This window comes from Acinonyx jubatus, chromosome B4 (assembly GCF_027475565.1).
Source record: "Acinonyx jubatus isolate Ajub_Pintada_27869175 chromosome B4, VMU_Ajub_asm_v1.0, whole genome shotgun sequence".
In the NCBI taxonomy this organism is placed as follows: Eukaryota; Metazoa; Chordata; class Mammalia; order Carnivora; family Felidae; genus Acinonyx; species Acinonyx jubatus.
The window spans coordinates 88,032,414-88,050,230 of record NC_069387.1 but is presented as its reverse complement, the minus strand read 5'-3'; the positions used below and the strand labels follow the sequence as shown (position 1 = coordinate 88,050,230).

The following is a 17,817-nucleotide window of genomic DNA, read 5'->3' as shown; positions in this document are numbered from 1 at the left end:
TTACTGAAAGCATCTCTGTGACCCTTATACATATCTAGGGCACGGGCCATTAGTTACTACTTATTGGATTAACAGTTTAGAAATCTAAGGCATTAAAATTATATTAAAGAGTGTAAACTAAACTACAATCATACAAATAAGCCATGTGTGTTATGCTTTATACCACCAGAATTAATTTTTATTGCTCATAAATTATGATCTCTGAAGGAGGAGGATGACATAATTAATAATAAAACTGGAGGGCTTTTGGTCTACATTAAGGGTCAACAAACTAAGGCCTGATGTTTGCTTTTGCTAAGAATGATACTTATATTTTTAAAGGCTGTAAAAATAAATAAATAAATAAATAAATAAGAGACCTTATATGGCCCACAAAGTCTAAAATATTTACTAACTGGCAATCCCTATCAAAATACTACCAAGCATTCTTCACAGACCTGGAACAAACAATCCTAAAATTTGTATGGAACCAGAAAAGACCCCGTATAGCCAAAGCAATCCTGAAAAAGAAAATCAAAGCTGGAGGCATCACAATTCTGGACTTCAAGCTATAATCATCAAGACAGTATGGTACTGGCACAAAAGCAGACACATAGATCAATGCAACAGAATAGAGAACCCAGAAATAGACCCACAAACGTATGGCCAGCTAATCTTTGACAAAGCAGGAAAGAATATCCAGTGGAAAAAAGTCTCTTCAGCAAATGGTGCTGGGAAAACTGGGCAGCGACATGCAGAAGAATGAACCTGGATCACTTTCTTACACCATACACAAAAATAAACTCAAAATGGATGAAAGACCTCAATGTAAGGCAGGAAACCATCAAAATCCTACAGGACAAAACAGGCAACAACCTCTTTGACCTCAACCACAGCAACTTCTTACTTGACATGTCACCCAGAGGCAAGGGAAACAAAAGTGAAAATGAACTATTGGGACCTCATCAAGATAAGACGCTTCTGCACAAACAATCAGCAAAACTAAAAGGCAACTGACGGAATGGGAGAAGATATTTGCAAATGACATATCAGATAAAGGGTTAGTATCCAAAATCTATAAAGAACTTATCAAACTCAACACCCAAAAAACAAATAATCCAGTGAAGAAATGGGCCAAAGACATGAATAGACACTTTTCCAAAGAAGACATCCAGATGGCCAACCGACACATGAAAAAATGCTCAACATCACTCATCATCAGGGAAATACAAATCAAAACCACAATGAGATACCACCTCACGCCTGTCAGAATGGCTAAAATTAACGACTCAGGCAACACGAATATTGGTGAGGATGCATAGAAAGATGATCTCTTTTGCATTGTTGGTGGGAGCACAAACTGGTGCAGCCACTCCGGAAAACAGTATGGAGGTTCCTCAAACAATTAAAAATAGAACTACCCTTTTACCCAGCAATTGCACTACAGTACAGAAAGAGCTCAAATGTCCATCAATAGATGAATGGATAAAAGAGATATGGTATATATATATATACAACGGAGTACTACTCGGCAATCAAAAGAATGAAATCTTGTCATTTGCAACAATGTGGATGGAACTAGAGTGTATTATGCTAAGCAAAATAAGTCAGAGAAAGATAAATATCTTATGATTTCACTCATATGAGGACTTTAAGATACAAAACAGATGAACATAAGGGAAGGGAAGCAAAAATAACGTAAAAACAGAGAGGAAGATAAACCATAAGAGACTCCTAAATACAGAGAACAAGTTGAAGGTTGGTGGTGGGGTGTTGGGTGGGAGGAAGTGCTGAGGGGGTACTGGGCATTAAGGAGGACTCTGGGATGAGCACTAGGTGTTATTAAGTGATTAATCACTAAATTCTATTCCTAAAAAAATATATTTTGATTAAAAAAAATTAACAACAAAGGAGTATGAGAGACAGGAGCTCAAGTTCATAGACCATCAGAGGCTTTCTTTGGTCACTCTCTGTCTCTTTGGATCCTTTTAATTTTGGTTAATTAGCAGGGCAAATATCCCCCATAGTTAGCGGCAGAGAGCTGTATTTCTAATACAAAACTGTCATGTTTGAAACATGGAATAGATACAGATTTCAAATAAAGTCCTTTATTGGTGAAAAAAAAAAAAAAGGAAAAAAAATTACTAACTGAAAAAGCTTGCCAGCAGTGGTCTACATTAAAAACCATTTTCGGGGTGCCTGGGTGGCTCAGTCGGTTAAGCATCCGGCTTCGGCTCAGGTCATGCATGATCTCACAGCTTGTGGGTTTGAGCCCCACATCGGGCTCTGTGCTGACAGTTCAGAGCCTGGAACCTGCTTCGGATTCTGTGTCTCCCTCTCTCTCTCTGCCCCGCCTCTGCTCACACTCACTCTCTCTCTCTCAAAAAATAAATAAACATTAAAAAAATTTTTTTAAATAAAAAAATTAAAAAAAAACAAAACCCATTTTCAAAAAAAACCCCAAACCAAAAACCAAAGCAAAACAAAAAACTATTTTCTCATGACTTATTAAACTAAAAGTTAATAGGTAAAAGGAATAAAAGCTTCACGGAGCAGTGACTGTGGTACATAACAAGAACAAGAGAACACGAGAGCTGTTAGTTACAATACCACAAAAGTAAATGGAGTCAACACTCAGATTTTTCCAGAAATTATTTAGTAAAAACAAAAAGCCTTCTTAATGGAAAGAGAAAAGCATAGGCTTATAAGCTGGATATGTGAACACCTAAAAAAAAACCCCATAAATTTATGAGTTTAACAAAAAAAGTGTCATTCTTTTTTCTTCTTAAAGCACCAGCAGAATGAGAATGATGACAAGCTTTCGTAAGAAGGGAAGGATAGGCGTGAGGGAGGTACATATAAACTGTCACAAGCACTAGGCCAAAGGGCATTATGATCCCAGGGAACACGAGGCCATTGCTGTGTGCGTATAAAATTCAAAAGCCTTAAATGATGGTGTACAGAAACCAGAGGCATGATGTTCAAGAGAGACCATTTATTCTCTACTTCTATCAGATGGAAAGAACATCTACAAATCATGAAAAGTAAAAAAAAAAAAAAGGGGGGGGCAAATCATATTCATCCACAAAATATTTCTTAGGGTCACTTTCAGGAAAGATAATACTTAATTAATCAATATTCTGACCCAGAGTAACGATATTAACATGATTTACTTAAAAAAAAAAAAAAACCAACAGCTCTTATTGCTTGTCAAGGTGAGTGTGTACTCCACTGTATAATTTCATTTATATGAAGTGTCTCGAATAGGCAAATCTATATAGACAGAAAGCATATGAGAGGTTGCCTGGGGCTAGAATTCTAAAACAAGTCCAGAATATCTTGGATTACAACAATGCCAAAGCCCACCCACCAAGAGAGTGAAATGACAGCTGAGTCAAGTCCTTGGAAAAAGAATTCATTTACCATCACCCTGTACGTACAGTGTGGCATAAGTTTTAAAATTCAGATACTATTTGTCCTATGTATCTCACAAGCTGCTGCAGGAATCAAATAAAAAAATAGTTGCTAAATGTTTTGTACACCAAATGTGAAACAAATGTATTATAATATTACAGAATGGGTGCCTGGCTGGCTCAGTAGGTGGAGCATGTGACTTTGGATCTTGCGGTAGTGAGTTCGAGCCCTACACTGGGTGTAGAGATGACTTAAAAATAAAATCTTTAGGAATGAGCCTGGGTGGCTCAGTCAGTTGAGCATGTGACTCTTGACTGCACCTCAGGTCATGGTCTCACAGTTTGTGGGATGGAGCCCTGTGCTGGGCTCTGCACAGAGCATGGAGCCAGGTTGGGATTCTCTCTCTCCCTTTCTCTCTCTCCCTCTGCCCCCTCTCCTGCTCCCATTCTGTCTCTTTCTCTCAAAAAAATAAAATTAAAAAAGGAAAGATAAAATCTTTAAAAACCAAACCAAACCAAACAATAAAAAACCCCAAGCACTTGATGCTTCTTAGTCTGAAGAGGTAAAGTATCAATGATGGAGTGGTTACCACTCATTTTCAAATTTCAGTCTATTACTTACATCAACCATCGTATCCCCTTTCGCATTAATTCCTGATAAAGCAGCAAGGTATTGGCAATTTTACAAGCATAACATACAACTCCTGTTATTGCCTAATGAAGAAACACAAATGTCAGTATTTGGTGCAAATTGTGGTACAGGATAAGAAAAACTTTTACATAAAAATTTTCAAGCTTATATATTTTTATCAGGTTAATTTAAAAACACAAACTACCAATTTCTAAAAGCTAAGGACAGATACAATAAATATTTCAGCCTTAACATGATAATGTTAAACATGTTCTGCCTCAATAGAGAAAATTTTCTTAGGAATTTAACAAAAGATATAAGGAAGAAAGAGGGGTGCCCAGGTGGCTCAGTCAGTTAAGCGTCTGACTTCGGCTTGGGTCATGGTCTCTCATGGTCTGTGGGCTTGAGCCCTGCATTGAGATCTGTGCTAACAGCTCAGAGCCTGGAGCCTGCTTTGGATTCTGGGTCCCCGCCTCTCTCTCTTTGTTCCTCCCCCACTCATGCTCTGTCTCACTCTGTCTCTCAAAGTTAAATAAATGTTAAAAAAAAATTAACAAAAAAGAACAAAATAATCTGCATTGGGTAACAATTTTTTTTTTTTGAACATTATATTTTTGAGAGACAGACAGGGATAGAGCACGAGCCAGGGAGGAGCAGAGAGAATGGGAAACACAGAATTGAAGCAGGCTCAGACTCCGAGCTGTCAGCACAGAACCCGATGCAGGGCTCAAACTCACAAACTATGAGATCATGACCTGAGCCTAAGTCGGACATTTAACCGACTGAGCCACCCAGGCGCCCCTGCAATGGATGACAACTTAAATGAATAATTTCCTAAATCATATAGGCGTATGTAAAGATAATACATTTTATTGCTTCCATTGTTGATAAGATAATTTTAATTCAGATGTTTACATAGTAACTTAATTAAACACTAACCTTAGCCATGCTAGCATCCCCATCTAAATCGTAACGTGGATGTACTTTAGGAAGGGAAACTGAAATATGAAGTAAAAAAATTAAAATCAGAAATAAAGTATTTTGAATAAATTACTATAGCTTTTATATAGCAATCTCTAAATTAAACATTAACATCTACATTACCCCCAAATTAAACATTAGTAACAAAACTCTTTTATGTTCTTTTCCTGGTTAAAAAAAAAAAAATCACTTGAAGCAAAAATGCTCATTCCTTAACAACTAAGAAATTACCCAAAATATTTCTAAGGAGTTTAGTTCTTTTCTTAGATATATTCCAATACAACACAAGCTCAATGATTCTCTTTAAATCTAAATCAAATCCCAAAGATCCAAACAGAAAAGTAAAAATCTGGGTAATTTTTTTTTCACCAGTACAATTAATAATTTAAGATTCCAAAATGTAGATCTAATTTTTCACAGACTCCAAAGCCTGACAAAGTGTCCTATTCACAGTGGACACAATAAATATTGGCTCAAACTTGTGATATAAAAGGTTATTTTGAATGTTAGTAAAATACTAAAAGCAGAGAGCTACAGTAAAACATACATGACAAACTACCATTTTATGACACAAAATAGTTAAGGTCAAATTATGTTCCTACAAGGCTTTTCAATTTTATTACTAGTCTCATTCAACTCATTTACAAAATTTTTAAGTTTATGAAAATTCTACCTTACTGTCCTCATCAATCAACTTTACGAAGATGCCATTCATTTTTACAGGTCATTTTTTTTTTTTAATGGCTATGAAGAACACTAGAAAAATTCCAACTTACTTTTCTCATATATCAATCCTATGGTACTCAGAGGTTCCCGACTCACTACAAAGATGGGATTTTCCTCAGTAGTTTTAGGAAAATGCTGTGCCAGTCTTCCAGGTTCTATAACTAAACGTCGTCCTTCATATATAAGTTCTTGATTTGAAGAAATAATTTTGGTTTGTTTATATACCAGTTCATGAAATACAGTAGCACTGTGTGAGAAAAATGCAAAGGGACAACATTACTGGGATGGAGTAAGAAGTAAATCTGTGTGTGTGGGGGGGAGGGAGGTACAACATTTCTTTCTAAGAGATACTTCAGATCACGGCAGGTGTATAGAAACACTGTCTTGTTGATGTGGATACTATAATGTCTATTAAACTGAAAATTGCACAGACCTGTCTATGCAGTAATCCATTATAGAATACTTTTATGTCTGAACCCTATACTGAATATGTATAAGATACAGGATTCTTCATGTTGAATAATGGGGAGACAACATAACACAGCACTTTAGAGCAAGGACTCTGGATCAGACTACGTGGGTTCAAATTCCAGTTATACTGACTTGCTGAAATACCTTAAGTTACTTAACACCTCTATGCTGTTTCCTCGTCTATAAAACACAAGTGATAGTACCCACCTCACAGAGCTGCTGTGAGGATTAAATGACAAAGAACTCACAGTGGTATCTGTGACGTGACTATAAATATTTGTTGAATGAATTAATACAACCAGGTATTTTCAAAATGATGTTTTAGGGGAAAAAGTAGATTCTCCCTAAACAGATCTATGCAATCAAAGAGACATTTCAGTGGAAAGGCTGTGATCTGGCTCAGGCTTGGGTGGGCTTTTTAATGTTCACATACGTTCTTAAAATGAAATAGTTGCCAACACCTAGCTCTGACACAGATTTATTCACGCTATTACATAACAAAATAAAGAGGAATAATACACATTTAATCTGATTTTATATTAATATTATTTTATTCATTATATTGTATTTTTATGTTTATATTAACAGTATATTATACATATTACATATTAGTACTTAAAATATTACTTTATCTAATTAATTTTATTCCTGAATACATTAATTGCCAGTAAAGGTTTTATAAGATATCAGAACTGCTATTTGACTCTTGTCAAAACAGACATTAAGGCACACAGAATGGGTGCAATGTTTTTTCCCCTTCATTTTATTTTTATTTTATTTTTTTCAGTACAAAAGGTGTTTTTATTATAGCACAGGGACAGGACCCGAGGGCAGAAAGAGCTGCCCCCTTCATTTTAATTTTTTTTTTTTTAACGTTTATTTATTTTTGAGACAGAGAGAGGCAGAGCATGAACAGGGGAGGGGCAGAGAGAAAGGGAGACACAGAATCCGAAGCAGGCTCCAGGCTCTGAGCAGTCAGCACAGAGCCCGACACGGGGCTCGAACTCATGGACCGTGAGATCATGACCTGAGCCGAAGTCAGACACTTAACCAACCAAGCCACCCAGGCGCCCCGTGCCCCCTTCATTTTAAAAAACATTTGAGGTCACTGTAGACTGACATGCAGTTGTAAGAAATCATACACAGTGATACCATATACCCTTCACCCAGTGTCCCCCAATGGTAACATCCTGCATATGATATATTATTATACTATATAAATAGTATATGTATCCTATCCAGGATATGGATACTGATATAATCCACCTATGATATTCAGATTTCCTTAGCTTTACATGTAAGTGTGAGTGTATTTAGTTAAATGCAGTTCTATCACATAGGTAGATTTTTTTTATAATATAGGTACAATGTGTTTTTGTTTAGGTAAAACAAATGATTGCTTCTCCAGCACCTAATAAGGGGTTTATGCCACATATGCAAATAATAACTACGCTAGCTATATTTAAGACTTACGCTTTAACGTTTTTTAAATGATAGGATAGTACTCGTAAATTTTTTTCTTTCTTTTTTTTTTTTTTTTTTTTGTAAGTCGGCTCTATGCCCAACATGGGGCTTGAACTCAGGGTCGCATGGTCTACTGACTCAGCCAGGTGACCCTGACCATAATACTCTTAATAAAACCCAGCCCATTTATGGATTTGTGGATGTTATTTGTGGTTATGTGATTATGTAAGAGAGAAGGCATAGAAACAAAAATAGTCTTGTAAAAGTTGCAGTTTAAGAACAAGCTAATTTACCTGTATGTTTTATAAAAGTAGAAAATTGATCTTTTTACTCCAAAAATAAGCAAAAAAGAATTCAGTAAACACTCAAACATAATTTCCCATCCAAGTACTAACCAGGCTCAAACATAATTTCCTAAGTGAGAAGTGGGTAGGTACCTTTAGAGAAGCTGAGACATCTTTTCCATTTCCTCTTCTAATTTAGGAAGATAATTACAAAACAAAACACAACATTATGATACAGGATGAAAGTATAAAGAGGTACTTACGTATTGTAGCTATGAATATAAATCTTATGAGCTGTCATTTGTTGCAGTGAAAAAACATGAATTATCATCCGATGAAGTATATCACTAGTTTCTGCAAAAAACTGGTCAAAACCCCAACACTTTTCCTGATCTGCCTCAAGGATGTTTGCAAGAACAGGGGTAAGTAGAACTTGAAGACCCCTAAAATAGTATTGAAAAAGTTACTTGAAGAGTGAATGTTACATTCTGTCCAGATACAAAATCATAATATTTACCAACAAATCAAAGGAATTGCTATTACTTAGATTAATTTAAGATTTAAAAAAATCTGCCAACTTTTCAGAATGTCAGGTAACCTTGGTTTAAAATTACTTGTCAATGCATCAGGAGTTATGGTATTTTTTAAAAAGTTTGTTTATTTAGAGAGAGAGAGAGAGAGAGAATATATTCCAAGCAGGCTCTGTGCCACCAGCACAGAGCCTGATGTGGGGCTCAAATTCATGAACTGCGAGATCATAACCCGGAGCCGAAACCAAGAGTCTGATGTTTAACCAACTGAGCCACCCAGGTGCCCCTGGGATTATGGTATTTTTATGTTAACTTATCTTTTATTGATTATTCTCTTTGATTCGTCCCTTCCCAAGTTTTCTCATTTTTCCAAACACAATCTATATATGTATATATACATGGCTATCCAGGTGAGATCAGTTGATTAGAATCAGGCAGTTATGAGGATAAGATAATGTTTTAATTTCAGGGTTTTTAATGTCCTTTGTTTTTTTTTTTTAAGTTTATTTATTTTTGAGAGAGAGTCTGTGTGAGAGTGAGGGAGGGGCAGAGAGACAGAGAGAGAGAGAGAGAGGGAAGGAGAGAAAAAAATCCCAAGCAGGCTCTATGCTAACAGCACAGAGCCCGATGTGAGGCTTGAACTCCTGAACCATGAGATCATGACCTAAGCTGAAATCAAGAGTCAGATGCTTAACTGACTGAGCCATCCAGGGCCCCCCCCTCCACCTTTTTTTAAAAAAGTTTATTTATTTATTTTGAGAGAAAGAGAGAGAGAATGAGGAGGAGCAGAGAGAGAGGGGAGGGGAGAGAGAATCTTAAGCAAGCTCTGTGCTCTGTGCATTTAGCAGGGCTTGAACGCAACGAACCGTGAGCATGACCTGAGCTGAAATCAAGAGTTAGATGCTTACCTGATTGAGCCACCTAGGCGCCCCAGGTCAGGCATCCCTTTAATGTCTATTTGTCCATCTACTTATCTAATCAATCTATCAATCTATTTATTTATTTATTTTTGAGAGAAAGTGCATGGGCCTGAGCTGGGAAGGGGCAGAGGGAGAAGGGGACTGAGGATCCAAAGCGGGAACTGTTTCCACAGCAGAGAGCCTGATGTGAGGCTCAATCTCAAGAACTACGAAATTCAGACGCTTAACTGACTGAGCCACCCAGGCACCTCTAATGTCCTTTTAATATGCCTCTCCAATATATAATTTTTTTAAGTTTACTTATTTTTGAGAGACAGAGACAGAGAGAGCAAGCAGGGGCGGGGGGGGGGGTGGGGGGCACGCAGAGAAACAAGGAGAAAATCCCAAGCAAGCTCCTTGCTGTTAGTGCAGAGCCCGATTTGGGGCTCGATTTCCGAGACCATGGGATCATGACCTGAACCAAAATCAAGAATTGGAAGCTTAACCAACTGAGCCACCCAGGATGTCCCTCAAATATATAATTTTTAATGCTGAATTTACATGCCTTTTGTAGTATACTGCTATTTTTTTTGAAGTATACTTCTTCAGTAAGTAAAATTAATGTAATCATCTGACAATCAACTAGTGCCAATTCAACTAGAGATAATCTTTGACTAGTAGGCTTAGGTTTTTTTTTTAAGTTTTAAAAATGTTTTTATTTATTTTTGAGACAGAGAGAGACACAGCATGAGCAGGGGAGGGGCAGAGAGAGAGGGAGACACAGAATCTGAAGCAGGCTCCAGGCTCTGAGCTGTCAGCACAGAGCCCGACGCGGGGCTTGAACTCACATACTGTGAGATCTGACCTGAGCTGAAGTCAGATGCTTAACCAACTGAGCCTCCCAGGCGCCCCTTGTAGGCTTAGATTAAAAAAAAAAAAAAAAAAATGGAAGGACCTTTTTTCTTTCTCATGCTTTCAATGAATTACACAATATATTCAAATAGACTCTCAATTATGGATAATTTCAAATAGTTTTAAAAATATATTCTTGGGGCGCCTGGGTGGCTCAGTCGGTTAAACATCCAACTTCAGCTCAGGTCATGATCTCATGGTTCATGGGTTCAAGCCCCGCATAGGGCTCTGTGCTGACAGCCTGGAGCCTGCTTCAGATTCTGTCTCCCTTTCTCTCTCGGCCTCTCCCCTACTTATGCTCTCTCTCTCTCAAAAATAAAAAATAAACATTAAGAAAAAAAAGTAAAAAAAAATACATTCTTGACTATATAGCAGACACTGGAAAAAATCTTTGTTAAGAGTTTTTAAAGTAGGTAGTGGAGATCTTATTTTTTTTTTTTATTTTGGACAGAGAGAAAGAGAGTGCACATACAAGCGGGAGAAGGGGGCAGATGGCAGGGAGAGGAGTGGAGGGAGAGAGAATCTTAAGCAGGCTTCATGTTCAGCATGGAGACTAACACACATGGCCTAGAGCCATGACCTGAGCCGAAATCAAGAGTCGAATGTTCAACCGACTGAGTTGCTCAGGTGCCCTAGTAGTGGATATTTTAAGTTTTGACTAACAGGTATCTATTCTCCCTCCTTTTGTAAGAGAATCCATACCTCTCCTCTACTATCTCCCTGTGCAGAGATGGGCATGACAGCCAGGTATGGTTATTATGATTAGTTGGAGGTGAGCAGGTGATAGCATGCAGGTTAGTGAACTGAGAATCAACCTAGAAGTCTTTGTTCAAACTATCAGGCAAGAAAGTCTGTCTTCCCACTGGGCTTTCAAAGCTTTGAGAGTGTGAGTCTGGGAATGGTAGCAGCCACCTTGTGGCTGACCTAAAGTAAAAACAAATCAGACAGAAGCAGACCTGAACAATTTGAAGAGACCAAGTCTTGACGACACAGTCTGAGTCCAAGGATTCAGCTGGGCTTTGAGTCACATACATATGTATACTTTTAATTACAAGGCCAATCTATATCCTTCTTTACTTAAACGAGCTGACTTAGGTTTTTCTCCCTTGTTATCAGTCTTGGCTAATACATATAAGAAGTGATGGTTATCTTTTTTTATAGTTGCTTTATTTTTGATAGTCGTTTTCACTGCTGATTTGTAGTACTTGAAGTCCTTACTATTAAAAAAACCCCGTAAGATTATATAATATGCTTTCTGTTACCTAAGCAATTTATATCAAAGAATTTATAACTCGGTATGCTCAAGACTAATTAGGCAGGTTAAGACCTGCTACCCTCCTGAAATATGTAATCTACAGTTCAGATTGTCAAATTACTGATTCTAAGTTTCAGCAATTATTAAAAAGCCAGTGTTCACTTCCTGACCCCTTTACATTTTATGTTTTGCCTGAGATTCCAAAAATGAGTATTTTCTAAATCAAAAGTTAACACAAATCACTATGACAATATGCAATTTCTGTTCCCGAATGAAATGAATGTCTCTTCATAATGCTGGCTGCATGACCCAATTTTGTTTTGGAGACTTCTTTAAACAACACACAAAAATGAAACTGTCAGAATAGTTTTCAAAAATGATTTTAGAATTAGAACTCTTAGTTTAAATGAGTTTCGCAGACATTGATATATAAAATGATAGGTGATATTTTATTAGCTTATGATATAGATGATTTAAATAATAATATTCAATATTTAAAATATTAAATATTTAAATTCTTTCTTTTTTTTATATGTAGAAAATCATACAAAAAGCACCCACAAATTATAATAGGTAGTTAAGCCAGTAAATCATAACCTGTATTACTTGTGGATTATATAACTGCCATACTCAGGAAAGATGGAAGTTAATTCAATAATCAGAAATTCTTTCTTCTTTCTTTCTCACTCTCTCTCTTTCTTTCTGAGAGAAAGAGGGTGCATGCACGCATGAGCAGCAGAAGGGCAGAGAGGGAGGGTGAGACAGAATCCCAAGTAGGCCCCACCCTGTCAGTGTGGAGCTTGATGCAAGGCTTGATCTTATGAACTATGAGATCATGACCTGAGCCAAAATCAAGAGATGGATGCTTAATTGACTGAGCCACCCAGGAGCCCCAGGAATCAGAAATTCTGAATATTGATGAGTGTTTTGGCTTTATTTCCAGAGTAAAATCTAAAATAATTTACTCTCTACTTTTAATTTCTTTCTCCTTAAATTTTTCTGTGTGATAACAGAATTCATGTCTGACAATAATAACGTTTCTGAGTTCTGGCTACTAAGTTAAAAAAGACCCATCTGAACATTTGCAATGCTGAAAAATGTAGTAGAAAACTATTAATTCTTACCTTTTCAATAATATGAATATTTTTAAAAAATGAAGATAATACTAAATTTCTCGAGTGTTTGGGGCACCTGGGTGGCTCAGTAGGTTAAGGGTCCACTCTTGCTTCCAGCTCTGTCATGATCTGAGGGTCATGAGATCGAGCCTCACATCAGGCTCTGTATTGAGCACAGAGCCTGCTTAAGATTCCCTCTCTCTCTCTCTCTCTCTCTCTCTCTCTCTCTCTGCCTCTGCCCCTCTCCGCCACTCACTCTCTCTCTCCAAAATAAAAAAATTAAACAAAACTAAATAAACTTCTTGAGGGTTTGTTTTTTACAACTCTAGTTATTCCTATCTGTATCACCATTTGTGGTCCATCAATATGGATGATGAATATAAAAGATACAAAGGTCCCTAAGCTGGATTCCTACACTGGACAGAATTCTAAGACTAATGATTAGCAATCCTGAAAATGTATGCCTTCTGCCCTAACAGACCTCTGGCAAAATTATGCATATAGATCAAGAATTCATCTTTACATTGCCACAAAGACTAAAATCACCTACCAAAGCACATCTAAAACATAGTAAAATCTTAAAAACAACAACAACATACAAACAAAAAAACCCCAAACCAAACTACACTTCAGTATCTGTGACTTTACTCAACGAAGATCCCAAACACCAAAGTGCAAAAAAAGAAGAGCTGCATACACCACACTGACCGAGAAAGACTGCAAGAAATAGGCATGTCTCCACTCCAGTCGATGGGTCCATTTTCTGCTTTCTGTACTCCAGATATTGCACCAGAAGGCTTTCCAGTAATTATTTTGTACCTTGGGAGGAATAGATGGAGAATAAATTAAGCAGTTCCTCATTGCAGAGCCTATCAATGGGCTTTGCAAAAATATTTCCTCAGTTGCACCTACAATTATCTACTAGACGAAACTTTGTGATTGATGTTCACAGGATCCATAAAACAATCAAAATACTTTGAATCTGACTGACTGAAGTAGAATAGTGGTTGTACGATTATTTTATATATGCCATAATTAATTTTCATTGGGATCTCAGAGTGCCATATAACAGCAGCTTGATGTTCACAACAAAAATATTAACTTTTTCCATCTGAAAAAATCGAGCAAACACAAAAAAAGTTATGTTACAGAATATCTCTAGGCCATTAAAATCCCTTTTACCCAAATTATCCACAGGCAGTCAATTGGACTGTGAAATTACTGCAGAATGAACAACAGCCTGATTTTTTTTTAAAGAAGACAAAACTATACACAGCATAGTATCAGAAAGATTCTTTGCATATTGAAAAAATATATACACATACAGGAATAGGTGTGTGTACCAAAATTAAAAGCCAAATTGAATTTGATCCTTGAGGTAGGTGATAAAAATAAAGATGACCGGAAGAAAGAGATGGATGGGGAAGCAAACGAATACTATAAAAGATGCAGCAAGTCAATAAAAGCAGCCTCTTAGGTTTCAGCACTTTCCTAAACAAAACCTGAGAGTGAGAGAGAAATAAAAGTTCATGCCTTCTGGAATACTTTCATCCAGGTGAAAATGTGAAACCTAATACAGCTGTCTTCGATGAATTTATAGATATTATTTTGGGCATAATTTTTTGTTTATTTAACGTCTACATAAATGTGCTCTGAGAAAAATCATTTTTTCTCTAAAAAGTACAACAAACCAGTAGTACCACTGATTTGGATCACTTGCCTCTTTCCTAAAGAGGCAGCTGGTGGGGTTTCTGCCTTAACAGAGTTTTCACAGAAGAAGGAAATTAATGTGAAAAATAAGGTACATTCACATGAGAAAGGCCTGATTGTGGAGGAGTAAGTAGAGATATGTGAGTTTATGCAAGAAAAAATAAATGAATAGAATGAAAACAGAATCCTTAAAGGAGTGCTTAACATTCTTAGAAAAGCTTTACTAATGTTGATAAGATCCATATAAAAGTACATTGACAACATGTAAATGAGACACTGAGGGGGCAACACAGCTATAATGTGAGGCAGATGCATCCTTTGATAGTAAAACAGGTGTTATTACTACTTCAAGCACCTCTCAACGTTCATTATCAGTGTTCCCCAAAACCAGAGTTTCTGTGCATATAAAGAAAGAAAACTCTTCTAATGGTGTATCTGTGCACATGATGACAAAGTTATCAGGTATTTCTAGTTGCTGATGGGTCACATGTTTCCTTTATTAAGGAACATCATGCTTTTATTTAATCCATTTTTAGGACAGCAAGAAATGCCTCAAATGCTTTAAAATGTATGTACGACAATAAAAACATGGTAAACTGTTAGGCACAACTTATGTTCAATGAGAAAAACACGAATTTACTCTCAGCCTTCATTAATGAAGAGATTTTACAAAATGGACGCTGCTGCAAAGCAGGCTCAAAATGATGTTACACCAAAATCATCACTATAGTAATGGATGTCTTCTTCCCATGAAGAGGTGCTCTGTCCTTGCTGAAAACAGGTAGATATCCAGGTTTTAGCAAAAGTCATTATATCAGCTGGTTTTACCTCCTGAAATCAACAAACAGAAAAATATGCTTCTCCCTCAATTTCCTGAGATGAGATTAAAGACTGTATTTTTACAGTTGTGATTATTTAAGTCGTGTTTGCTTACAAAAGGCCTGGTCAAATATAAAGGTCTGAGGGAAAAGGTAAGATTTAAAGAACGATTGGATACACTGGGCTGTCAGTGAGTTACTGTCCCCAAACATTCTCTAAACAACATTCATAACCTCGTAAGGTGGAATGGCTATTTCTCAGGAAGCAAGGTCATTCGCTAATTTCTCTCACAATAAAAAAGTGCGTGGTCAGTGTACAGATGTTATATAATAAATTTCACATCTAGAATTCCATCTCTTTTCCTCCATTATCTGGTTTACAACAGTGATTTTACACACAGCAACTATTTTCTAATAATTATGGCAAAACATAAAGGTATAATGTACTAGTAAAATGCATTCAGTCTTTGGACTGAAACCACAACATTAGAAAAAAATTTGATAGTATATTAAATGTTATTTTTGAAATGGTAAAAGAAATCAGATCAGTTCAGGGTAAAAATTTTATTTCTTTTACATCTGGTAATGGTTCTGGTACTCCACAGAAGTACAATTTTTTTTCAGTTACATAAAAGAAAATCCCTGATAAGTAGTACACAAAAAGAAATAAACATATATAACATTTCTGAAATATAATCCAGAAAGCAGTGTATTTTTAATGATGGGCCAAAGACTGGATGCCATTTACACTTTGTACATAAGATATTTTAACACAATAAGAAAAATTATGCCTATGCACTTTATAAGGCTGCACTCTTATTCAAAACCAAATAGCTTAAAATATCAGAAATGATGGCTAAATCAATTTTCATTAGCATATACCTCTAACATATGACAAAACAAAATAAAGCAAAAATACACTTTAAAAATTATTTCTAATTTTAGATGGAGAAATCACTTACATCACTTCCTTATTCCTACGTGGCCCTTCAAATGGTCTGAACGGCAGTGATCCAGTAGCTGCATGGTAAAACGTTACCCCAATGCTCCAAAGATCAACTGTTGCTCCGTATTTCTTCTGATGATCTTTTCTTAGCACTGCTCTCTCATACATATCAGGATGCTTAAAAAAAAGGATGAAGGAACTAACTTGTGTTCTATGGTAATACATTACACACAAATGGGTATTTAATAATGCCTACAAAGTCCTTCAAATTTCCCTAATAATTTCACTTTCCCAATCTGAAAAGACTACTTCATGTCGTCTTTTCCCTCCTCAAACCTCCAACACCACCCTCTTTTGACTCTCAATTTCAATGACCTCACTTTGTCTTTCAATGAGGAAATGTAAGCAAAAGAGATCAATTCTCCCTTATGCTTTTTACCAAACACCAACCTTCTTGAATCTGTGTCTAGACTCTAGGCCTACTTTCCAGTTATGATGGAACTAGTCCTATCAAGGGCTAACTTTTCCATCCGTGCTATGGAACCCATACTACTAATGTCTCACCAATTCCAGAAATCAATTCCTGCAATTACCCTTTTTATTTTATGCATCAATTTCCTCCTACTGGATCAGTCCTTTTAGCTTACATAACATCCTTTAAGATCTCCTATGTTTTAAAAACCTAAATTGACCTCACAACCCTTTCTAGCTATGACCCAATTCTCTTTCCCACGATAGCAAAACTTCTCAAAGTAGCTGTCCACACTTATAACTACCTTATTTCCTCATCTCCCAAGGAGGCCTATGGTATTAATTACCCATATACTTTAACTCCCAAAACTATTTCCTGCCCTGAGCTCCAGATTCACATATTCTACTGTTTTCCTGAATGTCTAAAAAGTAGCTCAAACTTGGGGTGCCTGGGTGGCTCAGTGTGTTGAGTGTCTGATGTCAGCTCAGGTCATGATCTTTCAGATTGTGAGTTCGAGCCCTGCCATCGGGCTCGCTGCTATCAGTACAGAGCCTGCTTTCCATCCTCTGTCTCCCTCTCTCTCTCTACCCCTCCCCCACTCACGCTCTGTGTCTCAAAAGTAAATGAACATTAAAACAAAAAGTAGCTCAAACTTCACATGTCCAAAATAGACTCTTCTTGGTCTTGCTCTCAAACCGGTTTCTTACTAATCTTTATCCCCTAAGTAAGCTGTACCACCACGTATCCAGTTACTTATTCCCCAAACCTATCAGGTGGCCTTGACTCCTTTTTTCTCATCTCTTAAATGCAATCCATCAGAGCAAGTCATAAGGACTCCAAGATAAAAATTAAATTTTTTAGAATTATTTCAGAGGACTAGTCTGACTGGGTTGATTGGGGATCTAGTAGGCCAGACAAGTAACTAGTATGATGTTAAACACATGACTTTAAGTCCAGAAGATGCTACACTACAGATGTATGGAGTACAGATAAATTTTTAATTAAAAAAAAATTTTTTTTTAATGTTTATTTTTGAGAGACAGAGAAAGACAGCGTGAGTGGGGGAGGGGCAGAGAGACAGGGAGACAGAGAAACAGAAGCAGACTCTAGGTTCTGAGCTGTCAGCACAGAGCCCATTGCGGGGCTAGAACCCACAAGCCCTGAGATCATGACCTGAGCTTAAGTCGGATGCTCAACTGATTGAGCCACCC

The 17,817-nt window shown here is 36.8% G+C and overlaps 1 protein-coding gene across 3 annotated transcripts in view; it reads right to left on the bottom strand.

Annotated features, from left to right (window-relative positions):
* TBK1 (TANK binding kinase 1) overlaps positions 1–17,817 on the bottom strand; it is a 53,109-nt gene that overhangs the window by 14,577 nt on the left and 20,715 nt on the right. For all 3 annotated transcript variants that reach the window (XM_027071342.2, XM_027071341.2, XM_053226453.1), the window contains exons 6-11: positions 16,151–16,311; positions 13,369–13,479; positions 8,213–8,392; positions 5,781–5,977; positions 4,963–5,021; positions 4,015–4,106 (exon numbers count right to left, since the gene is read on the bottom strand). In XM_027071342.2, the coding sequence (XP_026927143.1) occupies positions 4,015–4,106; positions 4,963–5,021; positions 5,781–5,977; positions 8,213–8,392; positions 13,369–13,479; positions 16,151–16,311 (800 nt within the window). The remainder of the gene's footprint in view (positions 1–4,014; positions 4,107–4,962; positions 5,022–5,780; positions 5,978–8,212; positions 8,393–13,368; positions 13,480–16,150; positions 16,312–17,817) is intronic.